This window comes from Trachymyrmex cornetzi, unplaced genomic scaffold, assembly GCF_001594075.2.
Source record: "Trachymyrmex cornetzi isolate Tcor2-1 unplaced genomic scaffold, Tcor1.1 scaffold857, whole genome shotgun sequence".
Taxonomy (NCBI): domain Eukaryota; kingdom Metazoa; phylum Arthropoda; class Insecta; order Hymenoptera; family Formicidae; genus Trachymyrmex; species Trachymyrmex cornetzi.
In genome coordinates, this window is record NW_017300198.1 from 86,330 (window position 1) to 111,055 (window position 24,726).

General features: G+C 33.7%; 3 protein-coding genes across 6 annotated transcripts; 2 read left to right on the plus strand and 1 right to left on the minus strand.

Annotated features, from left to right (window-relative positions):
* Nucleotides 1–2,093: 2,093 nt before the first annotated feature.
* dy (transmembrane protein dusky) lies at nt 2,094–12,230 on the minus strand. Of its 2 annotated transcripts, none has more exons than XM_018519942.1 (4): nt 11,836–12,230; nt 7,028–7,149; nt 6,751–6,833; nt 2,094–4,557 (listed from the first exon to the last, which is right to left on the minus strand). In XM_018519942.1, the coding sequence occupies exons 3-4, from the start codon at nt 6,793–6,795 to the stop codon at nt 2,857–2,859; spliced, it is 1,746 nt and encodes a 581-aa protein (XP_018375444.1). In that variant the 5' UTR covers nt 6,796–6,833; nt 7,028–7,149; nt 11,836–12,230; the 3' UTR covers nt 2,094–2,856. The 2 variants fall into 2 exon arrangements, with proteins under 2 accessions (XP_018375444.1, XP_018375445.1); XM_018519943.1 differs by lacking the exon at nt 11,836–12,230 and adding an exon at nt 7,287–7,326.
* A 207-nt stretch (nt 12,231–12,437) lies between these two features.
* Nucleotides 12,438–18,962, plus strand: Obp9 (odorant binding protein 9). Its single transcript, XM_018519940.1, has 5 exons — nt 12,438–12,538; nt 18,148–18,227; nt 18,316–18,510; nt 18,718–18,782; nt 18,846–18,962. Exons 1-5 carry the CDS (start codon nt 12,438–12,440, stop codon nt 18,870–18,872), a joined length of 468 nt encoding a protein of 155 aa, XP_018375442.1. The 3' UTR covers nt 18,873–18,962.
* Nucleotides 18,963–20,922: 1,960 nt separating this feature from the next.
* Nucleotides 20,923–22,278, plus strand: LOC108769130 (S-adenosyl-L-methionine-dependent tRNA 4-demethylwyosine synthase-like). Of its 3 annotated transcripts, XM_018519948.1 has the most exons (5): nt 20,923–21,037; nt 21,210–21,260; nt 21,357–21,419; nt 21,621–21,771; nt 21,936–22,066. In XM_018519948.1, the coding sequence occupies exons 1-4, from the start codon at nt 21,021–21,023 to the stop codon at nt 21,736–21,738; spliced, it is 249 nt and encodes an 82-aa protein (XP_018375450.1). In that variant the 5' UTR covers nt 20,923–21,020; the 3' UTR covers nt 21,739–21,771; nt 21,936–22,066. The 3 variants fall into 3 exon arrangements, with proteins under 3 accessions (XP_018375450.1, XP_018375449.1, XP_018375452.1); XM_018519947.1 differs by lacking the exon at nt 21,621–21,771 and having other exon boundaries at nt 21,936–22,277; XM_018519950.1 differs by lacking the exons at nt 21,357–21,419; nt 21,621–21,771 and having other exon boundaries at nt 21,936–22,278.
* Nucleotides 22,279–24,726: the final 2,448 nt, after the last annotated feature.

The window sequence follows — 24,726 nt, forward strand, 5'->3', positions numbered from 1 at the left end:
TTTATCTGTTGATAAACAGATCGTGTTTTTATGAAAATTTTAATACTCTGATTAATAATAAAACTAGGTATATCGTGAAGAAAGTAACTTAAGAAATTAATATCGGAAATGTTCATAATTAATTGTATTAGTAGTATATTTATTAGAATAAAATATTTTGTCATACGAATAGTAAAAATAATACACAGGTATGATTACTTTGACGCATTGAATCATCTTTTCAAGATTTCGATGCATTCAGAATTCTATCGACAAATACACCAAGGGTTACAAAGCGTCTTCTATAATCTAAATAAATTCTATTTAGATTATTCACAGGTACTGTTTACGAGTCTTAGGATATTGATTGTGAGTCGTGTTCGGTTCCACGACATTCTCGTCATGTTAGAGATTGTTAATGATTTGCTCTAAGGAGGCTAAAAACAATATTTATCTCGGATATGTATGAAATATGTTAACAATTTTTTGAGAAGCTGACGTAAAGAGAAAATAAATATTCAACTCACGTTATATATGTCCATTTCTTCATCTTCTAAAATTTCCACAATTCCTGTGGATTCGTGTGCAAGACTTTGGGTTTACAATTTTTTCTTCTATATTCCATGTATTATAGAGATAGACTGTTGCAAATCATAGTATACTAAGAGTTACTGCCACCAATATAACTTTTGTTATAAAATATTGAATTTTTTAATACCTGATATACGTAAGTAAACGCATTAGAAATGTCCATACCGAAATGTCTCGCAAAGACCTTTTCCAAAGATATTTACGATATGGACGTATTTTGAATCATAATTTATGATATAAATCCCGTTTCTTTATTTTCATCTAAGAAACGAGACTATCTGTGTGTGTGTGTGTGTGTGTGTGAACAGATTTTAATGAACTTTAATAATGGATGAGCGATAAAGTTTTATTTCTTTACTCGTCCAAAGGACTTGCGAGTTGCCAAGTAATTAATATTAAAACTAGATCTTAAGTTATTCTTACATGTATACACGTGTAAAAATTTATAATACGCTTAGATTGAGTAACTTTAATTCACAAGCGTAACATGTGTATCATCAGCACTGAGAACTAGATAAAACGTGGCATCGCCTGTCAACGAATGAAAAACGTTCGAGCAAAAGTAAGGCGATATAATACGACTATTTAGTTAAAATATTACGTTTATATATATATATATATGTAATATATATAAATATAAATATATAATAATGGCAATAAATAAATATATTTACAGCACTTTATGAATATAGGATTTTTAATTCCCAATTATAATTTATTCTGTATACAAAAATACATCAACGGCCTTTATTGATTAATAAAGTAACTAAATAGCGATTTATATATGTGAGGAGTAATTGAATGGTTTACAACTTTTGGACACCTTGCGTATTACTATACCTTATACACTAAATAGATCACGCTGCAAATATAAACTAATGACTACACACACGATTTTACATATAACTTATTGCCTCGTTTTCTTTACTTAGCTTTTCACATTTTCAACAAATTTTCTTAGCAATACTACATTGATCATAGTAACAATGGTACGACAAATGATAAAACCTTAACATCATGATAACGTTATCATTCATACCTTTTTGAGAGTTGTTTAACATTCATACAGCACACGTGAAACAAAGCAAACCTCATTTCAGACTACGTAAATTTATTATTTGCTGTTTTACATAATATCATAATATAATATTTTGGCACTTTAGATTTTCGCAACTTAGAAAAAAAGCTATTAAAGTAAACTTTCAACAATTAACTATACTTGTGTATAATTAAAAATTTCTCATTTTGGTATAATATATTTTTTGTTAATATTTTTATTTATTTGTTATCTTTAATTTATTGATTGTAATAGAATGATCATACTTTTACATTTTGTAATTTTATTTTATTTGTTTACTTCATATAAAATTTTTTATAGGATTCTACTTACGTTTAGAAAATTTAGATAAGTAGATAATAAATATAAATAATATTATTAATAATATAACATGTTAACATCGCTCTTAAACACTATATTGTAGACTATTTTTACGAAATTTCAACTTTATTATTACTTGGTCGCATGTTGAGCAACTATTGTTAAGAGAATCCCAAATACCAAAAAAGGAGATAAAAACAGAGAAAGAAATTACAAAATATAAATACATCGATTGATAAATAATAAACGCAGAAACAGGTTTGATTATCTTTGACTAAATCTTCGGCGTATCGCCTATGTTTTTGCCTATAAAGGCCTGAGCTTAAGTTTCATTATGACGAAGCACAACTCTATAGAGACCATAATGCGCATTAAACGAAAACGACACGAGTACTACAATTTATTGTAAAATAATGCCGCTGATACTACCACGTTAAGAAAACGTAGCCTTTATATAGAGTCGTGCTTGCGACACTCGATAGCCTCTATGAAACCTGAAGATTCGCAATTTCGAAGACCAGTCTACATAAATTCCCCTCCTGGCCTTCTGGTAAAAAATGTGTTCCGCTATATATGCACGACTTGCTCAAAATTCTGAATACACATAAAATATACACACAAAAAAATACTGTCAGTTAATGGCCAAAGATATTTAAAATAGTACAAACGATTTCCACCCGTTTACCGCTAATTTTTTGTCTTGGCAAAATTGTATTCGCTAAGACTAATTTCTTTTTTTTTGCACGATCGCATTACGGAAGTACTGACCTCCAACGACGTCTCGACGATATCGCAGAAAAGCATGTAAACCGGTTTTGAAGAAGAGGACCATGAAATTCGATGGTTCCTCTTCCAAAATTGAGATATCGGAATTACCAAAATTCGAGATGACTCTTGGACAAATATTTCTATGAGTAGAAGCATGTTCTCGAAGATTTCTTCGTCGCGCCATTCTGTTCAACGTTAGAAAACGCCGTCGATTTCCTGGTCCTGGTCGAGAAGGGCCTGAGACGCATAAAAAGATAAGCGGACAACACACACGAGGAAAGTAGAACGGCGAGTAACACGATGAGAGTAATCGCAAATCCAGGAGTGGTCATACAGATCATGGTCGAGCTGGCCGTGTTTTCGTGACGTTGCGGGAACACCATCGTTGGTCCATTCAGTTCGCTGTTGTTGCTCTCATCGATGGAAAAGGTCAGGTCACCGGTCGAGACAACTCGAATAATTCGATTCACACCAACGGCCTTTTGCGGATTGTGCACTATCTCTCGGGATTTTCTTCTCCTTTCGTCTCGGGACCGTCCAGCCGCTGCCTGTAAATAGGCCTCTAACGGCAGCGGGATCGGAGGCGGAAGACCGTATCCGACGTCAGGATGTTCATTCGTCGGAGAATGATGATGGTGATTCTCTAGAAGACCCTGACTCTCCAAAAGCGATGACGATTCCGAACACTGTTCCGGACATTGATATCGGCATATCTGTATGGTACACTGAAAATGAACCTCCATGGAGTCTGGAAACTTAAATGCCTGGAAATGAGCATACGACAGCACTGACGCCGAAGCGCCGAAATTCTTAATTTTTGTGAATCTAGACATCAATTTAGGTCGTGTGATACAGCCTCGCTGGTCCACCAGTTGTATTGGTGCGCGTTTGCCATCGTGAGCCATGCAATTTCTCACGAGCATATCGAACTTGGAATCGTCATCCTTAATCGCGAGTACCATCGTCATAGTCTGACCGATCTTGACAAGTCCCGAAACCTCAGAGGCCCATGGTCCCTTGCCAACTTGTATCTGCATCCAGCATCCGACATTATCACCAGCGAAATCCGCGCGAACCACATCCAGCATATCCACAGGAAACGGACGGAAGGTGACCGATTTCTCATACAGATCGTGCCAAGTGCAGCGCAGTTTACGCGCCTGATCCCAGACTTCTTGCACTTGAGGATCGTATTGCACCACTATGATGTTTTCGAAAAACGTCCCGGATCCAGATTCGGCGCCGTAACCATACAATCCATTCTCCGTATTGCCGGCCGTACCGCACGCATGTATGCTGATTTCGAAGTTGACGGACGTGCGACCAAGTCCCGCAGGCAGGTGTACGCAATTAATATTGCTGTAGTGGCCTTTACTAAAAACTATCCCGTAGAATGGCTTATCGAAACCCAGATAAACCTTCATCAGACTCTTTTCGCATTTCACGTCCAGCGACACGATCTTCGGCATATCAGGCGTTGGCGCTGGCCAAGGTTCGACGCCAACCGCGGTACTAACTCCGCCGCCCGTGGTATAGATCTTATCCATAGCTTCCGATTGCGCTTTAGAAGGCGGCAATGGCGGCGGTGGGCCATGATAAGCGACATTATGATGCGGACGCGGTAAACTCAATGCACCTCGACCCGGTGGTAATAAAGGATGACCTCGAAGGCCACCCGATTTATAATGGTTTCCTCCCGCATCCTTATCCGCTATGGAATCCAAAGCTAATTGATCGGAATTAATTAACTCGTTATCTTGATGATTCAATGCTGAATTCTCGTTTCGATTATCTTCTCCCGGAATCGCCTCCACAACCTCGACTTCTTCGGCTCGAGCCAGCTATAAAAACACCAATAATTGTTGACAATATAGATGCGATCCCTATGTTTTGGATTTTTCAAAGATATTATAAAGAATATAGTTTGAAGTTTGAAAAAATAAAAGATGATGAAAGAGTTTCAAATTTGTAATATGGATGGTACAGACGGTATAGAAATTTGTTAAATTCTTGCGAAACTAAATATATGTATGATACTACGATAGAAAAAAATGTTTGTTTCTTTTCAAATCATTAATTACTTATGTCACCCTCGGCTCAACGTATCTAATGAGGCTACATTTACCGTACCGAGAGCTCATCCGCAAATTTTATTTTTAGCATTGATCGCTCTGATGTAGGTATATAGAAACAGCGTTTCAGCTAATTTTTATACATTTATCGAAAAAACGGCCATACAACGGTATTCGTTTCTCACGCGCTCAATGGGAAACCTAAGTGTGTCAAGCTCGACAGAATCACACTGCGCCGAGAAATGCAGTATGGGCTCGATCGTTCGATTATCCAATCGGACAAATGGAGCGATCGTCGAAAGAGTTATTTCCGGTGGCACGGCAGTCGAGGGCAACACGGCACGGAGGCGGGAGGATGGCGAATCGCCGCCGGCGGCGATAAACCTGTTCGGAGTATTCAACGAATGTGGAGTTGGACGATTCGATTGACGGACGGTGGGGACCATAGGGGGTTAGGTTACGAGGTAGGGAGCCCGCGGAATAGGAGCATTGAGTCGTGTGTATAGAACTGTACGTTATATAGTGGTCGATTGCATCACGCGTGACCTTAGGGCATAACGGACTACCCGTGTCTTTAGCCACGGGTCAATCGGCCAGTTCCGCGCACGCATCGGCACATGTTCGGCGCGACTCTCTCCTTCTCGCTTCTACCATCCCATCCGTCTGTTTACTCGTCCTGTCATGGATTTTCAATGTGCGCGTCCCATAATTCGACCAAGGCCTACCACCAAGTCACTTGCGCGGGTTTCGCACCATCGTGACGGGTCTCAACGACGTCGGTTCTCAAAGAAGACGCGACAACCGGCAATTTATCATGAATGACGTGCATCGTGCCATTTATATCAAACACGTTTTGTTCAAGTGTCGCAACACGCTATACTCGATGCTTCGTCTTTGATCATGACAGTTTGGTCGCTTTCTATCGGAAAGAATGAAAATTGCAAATGTATAATATATAAACGTATATAAACGTTGCGCTCGAAAATTTATCATGTTTCTTATTGCATGCAGGGATATATGAGAAGCACATATGAGAAGCGGAAGGAGAAAGGAACACGCAAAACAGTTAAACATATACAGAAAGAGTTAATTTGACTTTGATAAGAAATACAGGTTGAAATGGTGCTAAATCATTATACAAGCATATAATTCATAGAGAGAAACATTGCGGCGCGGCGGAGGGACAGACTGAATGATTCATTCATCGATGCGCTCTCTTCTTGATCGCGCCACGCTCTTTTATAAACTTAACCGATAATCGTCAATCGAGAAGTTGAGCGGAAAATAAAAAGGATGCGTACACATACGTGCATCGAAAATCGTGTTGGGCCACAGGAATGCGGGAAAAGGGTACAGCAAAGAAACCGCGAGGCGCGCGCTCACACGAAGAAACCGGTCGTTCCACGCGCGGGATTTTTGCGCACCACCTTGTAAGAGAGCGGCCCGATGCACGATGAAACGTTACTCGGGTCCTCGGTAGACAGTAGACGAGCCGGATTGGAGCGCCGCTTCGCGCACCATTTTGAGACATCGGACCGGGCGAGTCGCCCTTAGCTCTGGGTCAGAGCACTGGGTAACGGCATTGCCTGGCCACGTGCGTACTCACCACGATATCTGGGTTATAATGTAGTAATTACCTATACGTATAGACACGCGCGTACCGACCTATCCTATCTCCCGCACGAGAGAGCGTCGTGCGAGACCACCACGTTTCTCGGTGGTCTCTAATACCCGAGAACGTAAACCTCATTTATCGTCTTTCTTTCGCCTCCGAGAATGTTCAATCGAGAATTTCGCTTCGAACGCTGTAAAAATTACACCAATCGATACGTAACGTGTGTGTATCGATAATTCCGCGTTAATTTTCCACGCGTGATTCTTATTACATCTCGCAACGATCGTCGACATTCATCTAAAATAACTTAATTAAATAACCAATGTAAAATGTATCTATTCACTCACCCCCTTTAATAGGAGACAGGCTAGGATATAAATGCGTAACTGCATACCGCGTTGGTGTCCACGGTGGAACACTACTGGTATCACTGAAAAAGATACAGTTTACATTAAATATTTAAACATATATTATATTAAAAATATACACCGTGGCATAATTCGGTATATTATGCCAAACACACATTTTTTATTAAAACTAAAAGTGAAGAGTTAATTTCTAAAATAAAATACAAAAGTAGCATTTAAAACAAAACGATTGTGTCAAATGTATATAATAACTTACCTATAACGATAATCGTACAGGATCGTGTGAAAATTGAGAGACTGTCTCTCTCGCGGCTATCCTAAATGCGCGGGCTATCTTTTCTATCGGCGTATTCACCAGTTACTCGACACAACTATGACCTGTAATTAGAGTTTTACGAAATTTATAATTATAGAGTCTTTTTAAAGAGATTGGACTTGAGTTTGTTATCTGAACAAACGGTTTACAACATCCATGTTAGACGTGTTGACTGTTAATCGCTATTCATTTCCGTTACCTCGCAGTAAAAGACACATTTACAGGACAGCCTGTTGTCGAACTCGCATTTCGCTCGTTTCGCTCGTGTTTGATCGCCAATTATCAAGCAACTACATGTTCGCCTCGCGCAACCACTAAAGCCACCTGTCCCAAATTCCTCTCGAATGTCCGGGTTTTCGCTCCGTTACTTTGTTGTAAGCGTGAAACCGCGCGATCGCATCTATCGGTACAAGTAAAAAATTTCGCTAAATTTGCAAAAGTGTACATACGAAATACATGTCGACATGCAAGTTTTACAGCTGTTTAGCTCAAAATGGTACAACTGTGTTTGTACAATCTATTAATTGATTATTCACAAGAAAATGATTTTGTCACACATATCCTTTATAATAAAGAAAAGAAAAAAGATGGGGTAGTAGTATGCCACTGTTATCGCTTCTCTGCATACATATATACTACACCCGCGCGCGCGCACACACACACACAGACACATATAAAAGAGTAGGATTTCGATGCAACTTTCTTTTAAAGAACAAAGCATCTAATTAACGCAAAACAGGAAACGTGCATATAAATGGGAAAGGAAATTAATTAAAACCCCAAAACTGTTTTATTTAAGTGTAATAAAATACTTGCTGAGGCTTTTATCTGCGGACGTAAATTGAGACACAAACGAGGAAAACAGTCATGTAAATTGCGGGTAGGTAAATTTATGTCGCGAGTAGGTACTAATTTGTCTAATGGTCGTGCCGGCTTGAATGTCTTGCGTTTTAATGCTCTCTTACACAGAACATACAGCAGAAATACCTCCGCGTATCCAAGCGTTCTTCTCTTTACGGTATATATAATATCATATATAAATATGTAATGTACGTGTAATGTATACATACGATAATGTATGTATCGACGTAAACCTTAATTTGCCTTATCTAAATTCCTAAATTTTCTAAACCATTTAAATTTGACAAGATAGAGGAAGCTTTCTTCTGCACTAATTATATCTATCTAAATTTTCTAATTTTTAACGTTAAGTGTGTCTCAGTTGCTTTGATCTTTAAAAATTAAAATATAAAGTTTAAAAATTCGTTCCGGTTTTAATGCTATAATGATGAACAGCACGACCGCTTTCGCGCGCGCATGAAAGAGAAAAGCCAGAGACGATATGCAAGACGACTGTGCGGTAATGTGCAATCGGTGTCCAAGTGGTATGCTTGACGTTTTATGAATGTAGGCAAGTAGGCTCCCGCCGATCAACGCTCGACCGCACGCGCACCAATGGACACGTGGAGTCCAAGTCAAAAGGATCAACCGGTTAGCCGGGCGCGGCCGCCGGCTATTCGTCCAGTTTGCGAATCCAGTACTTTGTATATACGATCTTTGTATACACGATAACATCTAAAATCGAACGGTTACGATAATTTGACCGATTTCTTGGAATTTTTCTCCAAGTCGCTTCTCTCGATAAATTTTGTCGTGAATGAATAAAAATATTGAAGACATGTTTGTTAAGACAATCTGCGTTCAGTAGTCTCTGTTTGCTCGATTTTTTTAAATAAAACATATTAAATAAAACATATAACGTTGTAATCCAAGAATCAACAGTGTCTCAAATGTATAATTAATTGCTTTTACACGTAGATGCTAACTACCGGAAACAATCTGGAGAGACAGCCGCGAAAATCACTAAGTCATTAAACTATATTATATATTATATTATTCTGCTTCTCTGCAATTCGTGTCACAATAAACCACGACACCTGTTCTTTCTCTTATGAGTAGCTTGTACTCGAATAAAAATCACCAGCTGTTTACCCATCTCCCGTTTCGCGCTAACCATGAATCGGGTATACCGAAGATACACGGCATGATGCCAAATACGTATAACGGTTCAGTCGATATTGTAATTCCGAAGTCGGGCATTCGCATAATCAGCAACCTAATAGCGACCTATATAGAAAGGACCTAGACACTTTTCTGTTTCCTTGTCCCCCTTTCTCATTATCTTCTCTTTCACATAACGGACATCCAGAAAGACGTCGCGTCGTAAATAATATCCACTAACATGCAAAAAAAAGTCGAACGGATTGATGCATCGACGAATTTATATGTTAGTTCTTGTTTTATATACTCTAATGGATTTATTAATATCGTTCATCTAATGTTTTTTTTATTTTCTTTTTTAGATCTCATTTCGCTAGTTATCTCGCTCTAAAGATTCTACACAACCACGGTGTATCAATCAGACAGTGATCTCTCAGATTTAACGATACTTAATCATGCGTCGAAAATCACCAGCGATCTCCTTAATAAATTAAAACGGAGCAAGCGTGCTTGGATATATTCGATCGGATCGCAAGAATAGCAATACGCAATGTAATAATATACACGGAGAGAATTTTTTCTTAGAATTTACCCTGAAAATATGATAGTCGTGGGACAACATTGTGTGTATTTCAAATACTTTCAATGTAAATCTCTCTCATTTATTAATAAAACTACAACAAAATATAAAATAAGTTTAATTTTACTGAAGTGCATGGTAAAAACTTTTAAAATATTATATCGTACCACAACTACCATATTTTCAGGATTTTAAAAAACATTTTTAAAAAAAATTCCGTGTTCGTACACAATCTATTATAAACTAATTATTTTGCAATACAGCGATATGGTAATTAAATGTAATAAAAGTAATCCGATTCGATCGCTTATCTCTACATTTTGTATGCGACCAAAAGGGAGAACATATAAGAGATACGATAAAAGAAATCACGTATCAATTTTTAATAAATAAATAAATAAAAATTTATGCCAGATACACAAATTTCAATATAAAAGTGTAATTACAATTTATGAATATAATATTTCACACGAATTTGTTAATAAGAGTAGCAAAACTTTGCAAATTGATGTAATTTCGAAATTTAAATAATAGTATATACTTTAAGGGGATGCTGGAGTGACGGTTAAACTTAATCAAGGTCGAGTACAGATTTTGTTAAATTCCAAATTCGATAATAGTGACATCTTTCATTCATTTCTTATACTTATCATATATCGTTGTGTCTCGCTCAAACGCATTCATCTGTCCTTATCTAACATATCGCAACCGCATCTCTTAGAAAGAGATCAACTAAAATACTGCTCGGTTTCATGGCTTCACGTCAATTTTATTCGTAGTATACGAACGAAATTTTTGGCGACTCTTTTCTCTTATACCAAAGCCTCTATCTCGTTTCTAAAAGCATAGGATTGTTCTTCGAGGTTTTCTGTAGGCTGCTGGCTATTTATTTTAAACGGGTAAAATCTGAAACTCTTATATGCAGCACATATTGTGACGAGTTGACTGCAGGAGCCGGTGTGACAAAACTACAATTTTTAATTTTCTTCCATTTTTCGTATTATTAAATTGTAGCTGGCAGCCTGTGTTGTTGTCGATACTTTAATTGTGGAGAAGGACCTTTCAATCCATAAACACAATTAAGAGAAAAGAGTCATTAAAAATTAATGGTAAAACAGGACACTCCAGCATCCCCTTAAAGCCGTTCTGTCAACTACTGTCAATACGGATCTATTCTTCTTATTCGGTAAACACACGCCGCGCACACGCGTAACTGTACATGTAAAAAATTCATGATTCACTTCTTTTAGTATGCTCCACCTCGTTTGGTTCCATCGTTTGCACAATGGTATACGAAATTACACGCTTTTTAATTATCGTGTAATTTTAATTGATAAAATAGCAGTCGATTGCGCAACAATGTTTCTCCTCGTTTTATACACATGTGCCACACATTAATACTGCTTCTACTCAATTTACATTTGAAAATGTAATATATTTAAAAGAATTTCTACCAATATTATATAGAACAGGTCCGTCGGACCTGTAATATTGCGCATCCGTAACATGTTCGCTGGAGTGAAAACGGTCACCACGTGATTGGTTGACTGCGTATCGTGCTGCATCTCCTACAGCGCGACGTATAATTTCTCTCAATGAGCCTGCACCCAGCCGTTATTAACGCATTAACGAGGCGCGAAACGATGACGTGCGACTTGCCTCTAATAACTTAATCAGTGACGTAGCGCTAATTGGATTACGTCCTGTGCAACGTAGCTGGTCGTTAACCGCCGTGCATACGTCCGCTGGACTCAAGAAGCGCGTTTAATAGCCACGAATTATCTATAACGATGTTTTCATCATACTCACGCGAGGAGCGGAGAACCGTAGAATATTTGGGAATTTAATTTGCGGTGTATTTCGTACATTATAATCAGGATTGAGAGTTAGCAAAATAAATGCATGTCCGAAATAATGCACAGAGGTGCGTTTCACAGAGGTAATATTTTAGCCATTTTTCTCGCATCGTGAAAAAAATTCCTTCCTGTGTTGATATTAGTTTAATGTGTTAGTCTCGAATTTATGAATGACATATAACGTTTTACCGGTTTTTTTTTTGTAACATTAAACGATTAAAATGAATCGAACAGTTTAAGAATAGCAATACGAATGGTAGATACAGTGACTGAATACAATATACAATATTAGCGACGCGATGATATCTTACTTTTTTGAACCGATACAGCCCAAGCAAATCCGGATGCGGGTTGTTGCCAACGTGCTCGATTCTCCTTCGGATGTCAGACGAACGAAGAACTGAATGAATCGCTACATCGATCTCTAAATCGTTGTTGAACGTTAGTTCCCGGCGCACATTCGCTCGATTTCGCACGCTCCAATGGTTCGCGAATATTGAAGATGAGATTGACAAGCGTATCCGTATAGTAAAGTGCAAAGTTTCGATATACCCTCGAACGGACTCTATAAGAGCCTTCTTAAGCTCCGTGCGCGAACGACTGATCACCTCGTGATGATGCGATACTCCGCGATGCCCGATCGCGACAGCTAGAGAAAGAGACGCGTACGGGACGGCGTGCGATCGCCGGTCTCGGAGGTGCATGCGAGAACTCGAAGAGTCGGAATAGGGTACACCTGTCCGATATACGGAGTATACTACAAACGTAGCGGCCCGCCCCCTGACCCAGACAGCCGGTACAGTTATATAGGTCCCTCGCGCGGAGCAGAGGATATCTCGACTCCTCGTTCTCGCCGTGAGTCTGTGACTTGATGAACGACGCTGATGTACATGTTTGTCAGGAGTAAGAAAGAATGTACGTTCCCTACGTGTACTTCGTGTCGATGATACCCTATCGCTTAGGGTATCATCGACACGAACAACAAAAATGTGATATCGAGATATCGAGCACAGGGTAATTGGGGATGGAATGAGCAGAATAAAGGCACAATTCTACTTTGGCCCTTTTTCCTTCCGGTGATTAGCTTTTTTATGTAATATTGATCGTAATAGAGAGAAGTATTGTAATATGTAACTTCTTAAAGACATTACATAAATTCACTTGATATTGTACCCATTTGTGTATAATAAAAAAGTAGCAAGTTATTTTAATTTTTATTAATATCAAGATTTTGTAATTCCGCCCATCCTCTCAATTGATGTCACCATGGGCTTTAATGGAGTTCGATGACTGTAATTAGGATTTCGATTTAGAAAATATATAGATAATCTCTAATATTAACAAAACATTACATTAGTTTTCTATTATATATACACTTGTTCTCTGGCGCATATATCTTATTTTATATTAGAAAAGCGTTTATGAAAAAATTATCGAGTACGAGGTATTCTTTTTATAATCTCCCGCGTTTAAACACGTCATGTTGAACGCAACATTACAAATTATGTACGCGAATGAATAACAAACTACCAACGTTACTACCAAAGTTGTGATATTAAATTATAATGCTGGCCAATATAATACACGAATATTTTTAATTTTGTATTAAAACTGTTTTTGTGTTAAATAAATAATGTAAATTTACCAGTTCGAATTATACATTCCTATAATCTATTATTTATTACGGCAACTTTTGCATTCTAAGAAAAATGGACTTATACTTGTTTTAATTATTCAATTTAATGTTTTATTTAACACTTTGCAGATCTGAAATATGTCAAACAGATAAATTGTACTCGATAATTAACGATATATATAAAGTGTTTTTAATCTGTGGCATTAGCCACAGATCTTACGTGAATAATTATAAGAAAATGTATTTTCATCAAAAACTATCATAGATTCAGTAATTGATGCAGACAAATACGTTTAAAATAATATAAATAAAACTATTAAATATTTAAACCAATTTTCACTCATTTTACACGTTTATATTTTTAAAAAATCCATTTTAATGTTATCGAAAAATCAAAGAAATAAAACTCAAAGAAATTAAATGTTTCATCTTATTGACGGATTCTCTTATCGTATTGTAAATCAAACTTTATTATAAAATTGCATGCATTTTATTATAAAAATGCATCACACACAAGAACCTAATTATAAAATAATTTAACTCTAAAAGTAAGTTTTTTTTAACGTCAATTAAACATAAATAAAAAAGGAACTGTACGCTGATATTAGACAAGTCTGTCTCATATATAGTGGCCTCTGGCACAGTATTCCGAATACATGTAAATATTAACAGTAATGACATTTAACTATTGACGATAATTTATCAATTGATGGTTATGTAAAAAGTATATTTGCCGACATAGCTTAGAGGAGGTGGTACTATGGCACCCCACATACATTTTGTAAAATAACTTGGTTAATAATCAATATTTAAATTGAAAATTCAATAATTACATTTATTAAAATGTTATTCAATCGATTCTAGACTTAAAGTTGTGAAACATTTATTATTTAGAACACTATTTATAGAAATGTAACGACATTACATAATAGCTCGAAAAATAAAGCAGGAGTTATAGTAATATGGCCTTCCACAAAAATAGATATAAAAAATTGGTTTTGTTTAAAAAACAGTATTTGGTTAGAAAATTCATATATAAAAAGTAAAATATTATAGAGTGTATGTATTCAAATTATGCAAACATATGTATATACACATAACTCCTGCCGCATATAAGTTGCTCAGTACTAAAAATCTACATATACGTATTGTAATATAAACTATAGATTAACAATAGAGCTGCAATCGATTATCAAATAATTATTTTAATATGAAAACCTCAAAAAAGAGGCCGTGAGTAATCAATACGCATAGAGGGCCACATTAGCAAAATGCTGTGCTATTGTTTAAATTTGCATAATTCAAAATATATGAAATGTCAAATAAAATGTTGAATAGCAAACAACACACTCGAATATACATATTCGTGTGATAATACGCTCAAGTTCAAGAAAAATGAGGAAATAGGTGTAATTAAATGCTAAAATGTACCATAGAAACGTATCGAAATATTTGAAAGTAAAAATACATTATAATAAGTGCTGGCTATTGAGTATTGGTATATTAGCATCATGGTGTAACGGCGAGCTACTGAACAAATAATTGCATAAGTAATCATTAGAATTTGCTATATAATAGCGGAGATATTAAGGGGGGAGGGGACTATAATATTTACACTGGCCATAATATCATCTTCTCCTCTATACTAATGATTTTTTAAATTAAATGTATTCATGACATTAACAATAAATAAATAAATAATATAAAATAATATTTTGTTTAAGAAACTCAACTATGAGTAAATTATCATATCTGTATTAAGTAAGAGAGTAAAGATATAACTTGACAGTGTGTTGATATAATGTGGCCAATCGTTTGTAACAATTATAAATCGTATTAGTTTACAATCAGATTTATATATACGAAATAAAAATTTAATATATTATATGATGTATTATATTAATTAGCAACGATATGAATATATAAATATAAAATAATAAATAATATAAAAAAAATATTAAAATAGTATTATTAATAATAAAAGTAAATAAAATATACAACATATATTATATTAATTAAATAATTTTATTGATATACTTACACATCGAAATAAAAAATCATAATTTTAGAAAAATAGAAATTAATTTTAACTAATAGGAAACAAAAGCCCGTAACGGATTTTTAATAATTAGATATTCCATGTGAATATGTATATACTATACATACTATACGCCTATCTCATAATAGAGGAAAGCCCCCTATTATGAGATAGGCGCCTAATATGAGATAGCGGCATTTCTGTTAAACTAATAAACGCTATCTATTGGTTCCACCATGAATTTATTGTTCTTGGATTGAAAACTATTTAGTAGAAAATTCATCATTAGATCATGCCTGTAGTCATTGTAAAAAAAGATTTTAGAATTTTGATATCTTCAAGTTTTATTGAGATGAGCCTTTAAATCTTGTTTATTATTTAATAAATAAATATTTGGCAATAAATTCTTCATGTAGTGATAGAGTAAGGTCGTACTAATAGAAAAATATGGGATATGTTGAATTGTTTAATTACAGAAGTTAGATTTGATGATCATATAACCATAAGGCGTGGAAATCGTAATATGAGAGATACCCAGGGTATTTCTAATATGAAATAACCCATGCTTCTATGTCCATAGTGAAAATCGTTGCTAAAGAATAAATGTTATTGTGCTATAATAAAAAGGACAACCGGAATGAACGTCGAGTGTCTATTTCTGCGATGCTTGATTCCAACTACCCGAAGACGAGTTCTGGGTATAATATATCGCATGCTTATTTTTCACGCACCCTGGCTGTGTTTGTTTGCATTTTAGAAACATGAAATAAAGTTTTTTAGTTGCAATATCGCTATATCTTGCGTTTTACTATCGATTTCTCGGAGCATCTCATATTAGGAGCACAATTTTTTGAATTCGTGATTTGTTCACTTTTCAAATTTCGCTAATTTGAAAAAAAAATGGAATTTGAATTAAATTTTATATAACGTTATCTTAAAGCTTATTAAATTCCCTTCAAAATGACCTATTATTTTTTTAAGTTCAACTCATAGACTTCTAGCATTTATCCAAAATGAATTCGGTATCTCATAATAGGGGCCTTTCCTCTATAGATTATTACTATAAGTATATTTGTAGTCATTTGAACTGCGCGCCGAATTAATTTTTTTATTAATTATTTACTATAGAGGACAACACTCCAATAACCTTGTTGACCTTGACATATGTTGTCAAGGTCATGACTCCGAATAACCTTGGACAAATTTTAGCCGTCGCTCGTTGTTCCTTAAAAAGTTATTAACAAAAAAAGTTCATCAATAAAACCTAACTTTTGGACACGACTGCGCTCCGAAACAAATTTCCTGCTTTAACAGCGCAAAATATTTTTTTACATAATTTCTTATATAATTTTTCTTATATGATTTTGCCTCATCGATTTCGACAATAATTCCTTCTCCGCCAATTTAATATTGATTGTTTATTAACCATTGATTCATAAGCTGGGAAGCCAGATTGTTGTAAATGAATATTTATTAAAGTAGAGAATTTTTAAATAAGTATGCAAATTTTCTGTTTCAAAGATACAAATATTTTACTTCAAAAACACAAATTTCCTGCTTTATAAACAATTAACATTGTTCTCCATTTATGTAGTTTTATCAAATTATTAAATTACATGAATTATCTTTCTACAAAAGTTAATCCAGTCAATTGCTGTGTGTGATGATATATTTGGTTCTTTTTCTAGGAACGTCTGCTTTACAAACAAATTCTTTGCTTTAAAATCACATTTTTTAAACAAACTTTTTTTGTTAACAACTTTTTAACGAACAACGAGCGACGGTTAAAATTTGTTCAAAGTCACTCGGGGGCATGACCTTGACAGGTCAAGGTCAAAGTCATTGGAAGGTAGTCCCTTATACTAAATAATTACCATTTTTTCAGACTTAGCGCATAATGTATCTTTTTATCCTTCTTTATTATTTGGTGAATAACAAGGACAAAGATGCATCATACTTTATACTTAACTTAGAACGCACCCTTAGAAAAACACAGTTAAACTACACTGTAGCAATATTATTAAATTTTAATGCTCGATAGGCATCTATTAAAGAGATCTTAATGCAAGATTATTGTTTATATTACGTTACCCGAAAAGACGTTGTTTCCATACATATACTAATTATTGCGAAGAATATTACTAAGGCCTCGGTCTAAAGGACAAGGCTTAGGACTAGGCATGGAATGCTAGAGTTCCGGGTTCGACTTCCAAATTGTGATATTATTACAGTTTAGATGCGTTTCTATGTTCGAAAAAATTAATTTGGAGCACAGTTTTAAACATATTAAATGAAAAAATATTATACACATTAAATAACTGCTCAAAACGTTGAGGTTTTTTAAAACGTTTTATGAGTTTGTCCTACAAAATCATTGATATGAATTTATGTATTACACTGCACATAACACAACTGATTGATGTGGCATTTATGTATTCATTCAATTTCATATTTGGCATTTATAATACAACTGAATGCAAATTCTATACTGTTATCAAAGATCAAATATCAACAAAATATTCACGTTGAATACGTTCTACGATTATGCTCTCATTAACCATAGTGCTGTCTAACTGGTTTCTTTGACTAACTTATAACGAGGAGAAACATGAACATTGCAAATATACTACTTGTTATTGTAATATTACTTCTGCTAGTAAGTAATATTTCTTAATGTTTTTTATTTTCCTACATTATTTTGTATTAAAAATTTTTGCTAATGTCACAAAAATTCAATAAATGTTTCATAGTAAAATAATTTTATTGTATAAATTAAATACAGTTACTGCGCACTCTAAAATTAAAACATAAATATAACATATACAGTAAATAGTACTTAGTGTTAAATTTATATATATTTTAATTTTAATGTATAATAATAAAAATTATGTTTACAATTTCGATATGTTAAAATTTTTAATATACATATATAATATAATTATATCAAAGTTGTTTTTCATTTTGTGTGCATGTTGGAACACGAGCGGACATTAAACGAGAGTGTCGCAAACAAACAAATGTTTCTTGGGGTATGAAAATATTTTATATTACTTTTACGTCGAAAAAGATACATTTATTTTTCTTAATTGGTTCTTCTTGATGGCTTCTTTGATCTAGCATCTTTAAAGCAACTAAAGGCCGGTAACTTTGAACAACATGATATTAAATTAAAGTGTTATTTGAAATGCTTTATGGTAAAAAGCGGCATTCTTAATGAGAATAGCAGTATAGATGTTGAGAAAGTCTTACGTCATCTCCCGCGCAGTATGCAAGAGTCATCGAGAAAAATTCTTCATCGATGCAAATCAATTCGTAAGTCTTCTCCTTTATTTAGCTACTTGGTTGTATAACAAGGTCAATCTGTATAATTATTGTAATTTTTTAAATGTATTATATATAACACCTATATTTTATATTTTCTTATCTTTTTATACAAAATGTAATGACACGATAGGTATCATTAAAAATTTGAAAAATGAAAATTGATATTAATAAATTAATGGAAAAATTAATTTTTAGAATCGGAGAATGCTTGTGATAAAGCTTTTCAGATAGCTACATGTTATATTAAAGAGCAACCTGACGTATGTATTATAATGTAAATTTATTATTATCATGAGATACTCACCAGAGAATTCTGTTTACAGATTTTAAAAAGCGTATCATTTATTTAAAGATAAATGCTTTGAGTTTAGATATATGTAAAGCACTGCATTATGAAAGATATAAAGGAATAGCAGCATGAAGTAGTTGTATATGCAAAAACGCGCTATTTTATTCAATTACATTATTTTATTTGAAAAATGCATTTTATATAAGATAACTATATTTTATTATAATTTGCCATCTTTTAAAAGAAAATGTATAAAAATAGTTTAAAGTATACATACCATACTGACTATACATATATGTAATATATTTGTATATGTAAATGTATATGTATATATATACATATAAAAATACAAATATAATTACGTTAATTATATTTATACATATATATGTACGTAAGTACCCATAAAAGTGTTGTATTAAAAATTAATTTAACTTCGTGTTTTATAAACAATATTAAGAATCTTTATTTTAGACCGCATATGTGAGAAATACAATCAATACTAGAAATTAAAAATGCCTATTACGGTCTCGAAGCTGGGTCTTTATTGCTTTAAATAATTCAATCTTGAATTACTAATATACACTATATATGTACTTGCATATGTACCATATTGTAGTCTTTTCGAACTGTGCGCCGAATTGTTTTTCCGGAATGTAAATTAAAATTACTCTAGTAATCGTGAATTAAATTGACAAGCAATTTTAATAATTTGACTCTGAAATCATCAAACATCATATTATAAAAATGTTAATATGTTAAAACTGTTAATAAATTTATTGCGAAAAATATTACCTCGGCAGAAACTTAAACCCGGATCTCTTGTATTCCGCACAAGCATCCTAAGCCATTAGATCGCCGAGGCCTTAGTAATAGTCTTCGCAATAATCGGTACAATAAGGAAACAACGTCTTTTTTCAGGTAACTTAATATAAACAATATTAAGAATCTTTATTTTAGACCGCATATGAGAAACACAGTTTTAACAATAAAACAAAATTAGTAAATAAGGCAATAGGAGTCTACCTCTGGTTGTTAAAATATCGAGTTTATTACTATAAAAATATCATCTAACTTCGTATGTTTCATGTACTCCGAGTCCTTGAGTCATCTTTAGCTACAACGCAACAATATATACAGCATATTAAGAATCACAGTTAATGTCCTAAATTTTTGCAATTGTCAAATATGCGATTACCATAATTTCGTGAGATCGTGAGTACAATGTCCATTACAGTTAGTTGGCTGAGTGGCAATAATAACTCAAACTAAAATTTAAAAAAAAAACAGTTAAGAAATTAATAAAGAAGAGAGCAATAAAAACTCTATCAACTCACCTCACGAAACCAAGCAACTCGCAAAAATCCAAATCCATTTGATACAATATTGCACAGTTAAACACATCGCTATCTTTTAATTTTAAATTGCACGATTAAAATAGAAGCAAGTCAATCTCTCAAGCACAATAATACGCTTCTGTACATTATGATACGTGTGCAAATTTACGGCGGTCATACAACAAAACAACTACACTTTATTGAGAATCACAATTTAACATATTAACATCTCCATAATATGATGTTTGATGGTAGCATCAAATTATTAAAATTGCTTGTCAATTTAATTCACGATTACTAGAGTAGTTTTAATTGCGTTTATAGTTCGGAAAAACAATTCGACGCGCAGTTCGAAAAGACTATAATATGGTATATATGCAAGTACATATATAGTGTATATTAGTAATTCAAGATTGAATTATTTAAAGCAATCAAGATCCAGCTTCGATCGTAATAGGCATTTTAAATTTCTGGTATTGATTGTGTTTGTGTTATATATTCTTCCTAAAATATCATTTTGATATACATAATTTTTATGTAAAGATTACATATATTTTATTTTCTATTATTATATCAAGTATTTCGAAAAAATTAATACTATGACGTACACACATACAAATGTATCAACTATATATTAAAAAATTACTTCTATATTATAAACGCGACACATTTTGTATTTGTAAAACATTCTAAAATAAAAGATGCCAATAAAGAAATAAAGAAAAAGATGAACGAGACCATGGTAACGCGTAATATTTGTTTGTAATTCACGTCATATATAAATTTTCAAAGTTACACATTTTTCCAAAATTTCAGAATTTTTTTTTAGGATAAAAGATTAAAGTTCGTATGTCGTAAGATCGTAAAAACTCATCATGTGTGATCATTGTGCGTAAGTAATCTTTTTATTACGTCACATAATGTAGTTTTTCTCTTATAATAAAGTTTTTGTTTCTTGAAGTAATATTATGGATACATACGTATCTATATAAAAAGTTGCTACATATAAGGATATACATATACACATGTATATATGTGAAAAATGTTGGTATTATCTTTTATAGCAAAATTACTAGTCGAAAAGGATATGCTGGACAAGTAACCTGTCGATGCAAGTAAGTTTTCATATATACTTATTTATAAATTCATAAATACATTTACGTGTATATAGATTATGTATGTGTCATGTATCATACATTATGTTTGAGCAGTGACGCGAAAAAGAGTGATGTGGTCAGTAAGGAAAAAGACTTCGTTGGATGTTGCAGCAAAAAGTAAAAATTACAGTAATAAAAATAAAGAAAGAAAGAATAAAAATAAAAATTAATTAGTTAAAAAATAAGAAAAGTTATTTTTAAACCTATATGGTCGCCTGATTCCATAATAATGATTGCACAAGCAGTGCAACATTCCCAGAAATTTGTGATAATTTGATAATTTGATAATTATTATAACTCAATTGAATATATACATAGAGAAAAAAAGGGAGGATGTTGTGGTGCCAAATGTTGCTCGGGCACGAAAGAAGAACATGGCGGATGTTGTAGCGATGCTACCACGGATCAAAAGAGCTGCTGCCCAGCAGGAAAGTAATCTGCCAACGCAATGGTCCTGCTTGACGACAAGGTTAAAAAGGCGGCCATATGGGCTACTTTAAATGAATTCATAAATTCATCTTTTTTGTCGTATGCATAATTTAATTTATTATTGTAAATTCTCCAAATAAAAAATACTTCATTTTTTATAATTCAGATCGATATTAATAATGTTATTACTATGCTTTTTATTAGAGCGAGAGAAGCAGCCGGAGGTTGCTGTATGTCTGGTTGTTGCAAACAAACCAAAAATGGAAAGAGCGAGAGAGACTCGGCAGGTGCGGATTGTTCCACGCAGATGAAAGGTACTGCAGAAAGATGCTGTGCCGAAAATAGAAAATAACTTTAGAAGAGACACTTGTGTCGTAAATTCTAATCTAAAAGCTTTAAATATTTTCTGCCCACATTTCTGTTCTATATAACATACATTGCGCGCAATATAAAATATTTGGATAATAAAACTTAAATCCCTGTAAAATCAATTTGCTATTTATAAATTCGAAATACGCTACAAATCCATAAAGCTTATTAATTCTATTTTAATTACTATGCAAAATACGAGCTGCTATTTGTATACTGATTTATATGTTGTAAATATTCTTTATACTCTTCAATCAATTGTCAGCATAATTGGGGTTAATATACATATTAAAACTCCATCGTAACAATTTGCAAGTATATTCCTTTATTAAGATATAGATCCTATCCTATTAGGCTTTATAATGATTGTGAAACAAAATTAATAATATGCTAAATTTTATATACATACATTATTAATATTAATGACCGACAAATGTAAAAGATATGATACATATATAACATATATAATTAATTAAAAGAATATAAAAATTGTTTTAGTTTAAAAATGGTTACAAAGTCACTATAGATACAAAATCAAGGACAATAGAATATTTTTTCTAACTCAATTACAAATTATTTTCTTACCTTGCGGGAGCCTGTACAAAAATATTCAAACTGTAGAATGTGTCGAAGAGAATATAGATTATAATTATATGTGACCTGTTAGCCAAAGCAGATTTAGAAAATAGCGTCTAAATAATTTAAAAAATAAAGGCTAAAAACCGGCATCCTTTGTGACGTAGGAAAAATCTGCGTCATATCTGTGCATATCCGTGACGCACGTGCAAGAAACAGGGTGCTTCGAGCAAAAGTTGATAAGGGCGAAAGTGCGTATGTGTGCGCTCGGGGGTGATGCAGCTTGACGCGGCTCGATGCGGCGCGCAAGCGCGACGGTTGCAGAGCTTTCGAGCCACGCGATGGTAGCAGTTGGCCTTCTAAAACCGCGAAACACGTCCCGCGTTCTCTCGAAGGAAGAGTACCGCGAGGATAAGCCACGTTTTTTCTTCCCCCGTTTATTGTGTATGTACGTGCGCGTTTAGAGAAAGAATTTGAAGATGTCCCCGAACGTCTATTGTGATCATCCTTTTTCGCTCCTTGCATTCGATTTCATTTGACACTGACATCCAACACACTTACCAAATCACGGTAAATACCAACAACACCCTCATCGCCTGTGCTTCGAACGTCATGACATCGTGCATCATTTCATCGCGATCGAACGCTGGCGATCAGGAAAGACCCTGACCTTGAAAGTCCACGTGCAAACGTCAGATTAGAGGATAATTAACACGCGTTAACCAACGACAATGCGTTAATGGAGAACAACCGCGGTACCCGCGTATTTTCCTCACCGGAAAAATATATAACGATTAGTTCATAATAATATACAAATGATATATAACGGTACGTACCGTCTCACGCATGATATGATTTTTATTTAATAGTTTCATTGTTACCGTTTTTCCTTGTTTTGAAAATGCTTTTCTTCCGTTCAAAAAACACATTGAACAAGATACTCTTGTTCCGTTACAAACATTAGAAGCATTTATATCTACATAATAATATACTATGTATCGCTTGCTTAACTGAAAAAGCCCCCATCCATTACATTAACATATATCGCTGCAGGATTCTATATTAAATGAAAAAGTAGTTACAAATTTTGAAAATTAAAATTTTTTTTATTAATATTTAAGAAGAAACAGGCCTGTTACGTGCGCATAATTATTATTCGTCATCATTATATTTTACTCTTATTTTTTTAATTCATCCTCAAAAATCAAACATTACTTCAGATAAAATTCGGCCAATTATGCAAAATATTTGTTAAGTTGCCACAAAATCTTATCAATATTAATTTTAAAGTTCTATCACTTTTGTTGTTCTTTTAACACATTGTTTAAACTTTTTGTATAGAAAAATATTTTACATATATTTTTAAGATAATGCATTGTGTGGAAAAAATTATTCATTCGTGACGATACATAGTAGTACGCTCTGAAATACATGGTATGTAGATACACAGCGGATGAAGTTGATCGCACCAATGTATACATAACAGACACTTTAAACATTAATACTAGTGACTATACCTACCTATTATCATTTTATTTTCAAAGCTTATTTAACTTTTTCTTATACTCAAACACTGTTTTAATTTTCAATGTCCAACACGCATCATTACGTTGCTACGGAAAATATCCCATAACATTTGGAATTATTTAAGAAGAGACATTTATGTGTGGTATATCGATACAATGGCAATAGCAAAAAATAATGGTAAAAGAAAATGTTCATTGGTGAGACAGAATTACCGAAGACTGAAAACTTATGGAAAGAATATTGGCTATTCATGTCAGTCAAAAATTACACGTATCAATTGTCATTTCTCACCGAATAGATCAATGAAAATAAATCGCAGCAATATAAAATTCTGTACAAACGAAATGTAATTTTAGGACTGTTTTCATTTTTTCTAGAAAAAAATATATTTGCCAAAATTAGATTTATATACTAATTAAAAAATTTTTTAATCAATATTGCGACACCAAATCATACATAATTACTGCATATATTCGCGCACTAATAAATCGCACCGTATAATTCTCGAGTTAAATCGTATATC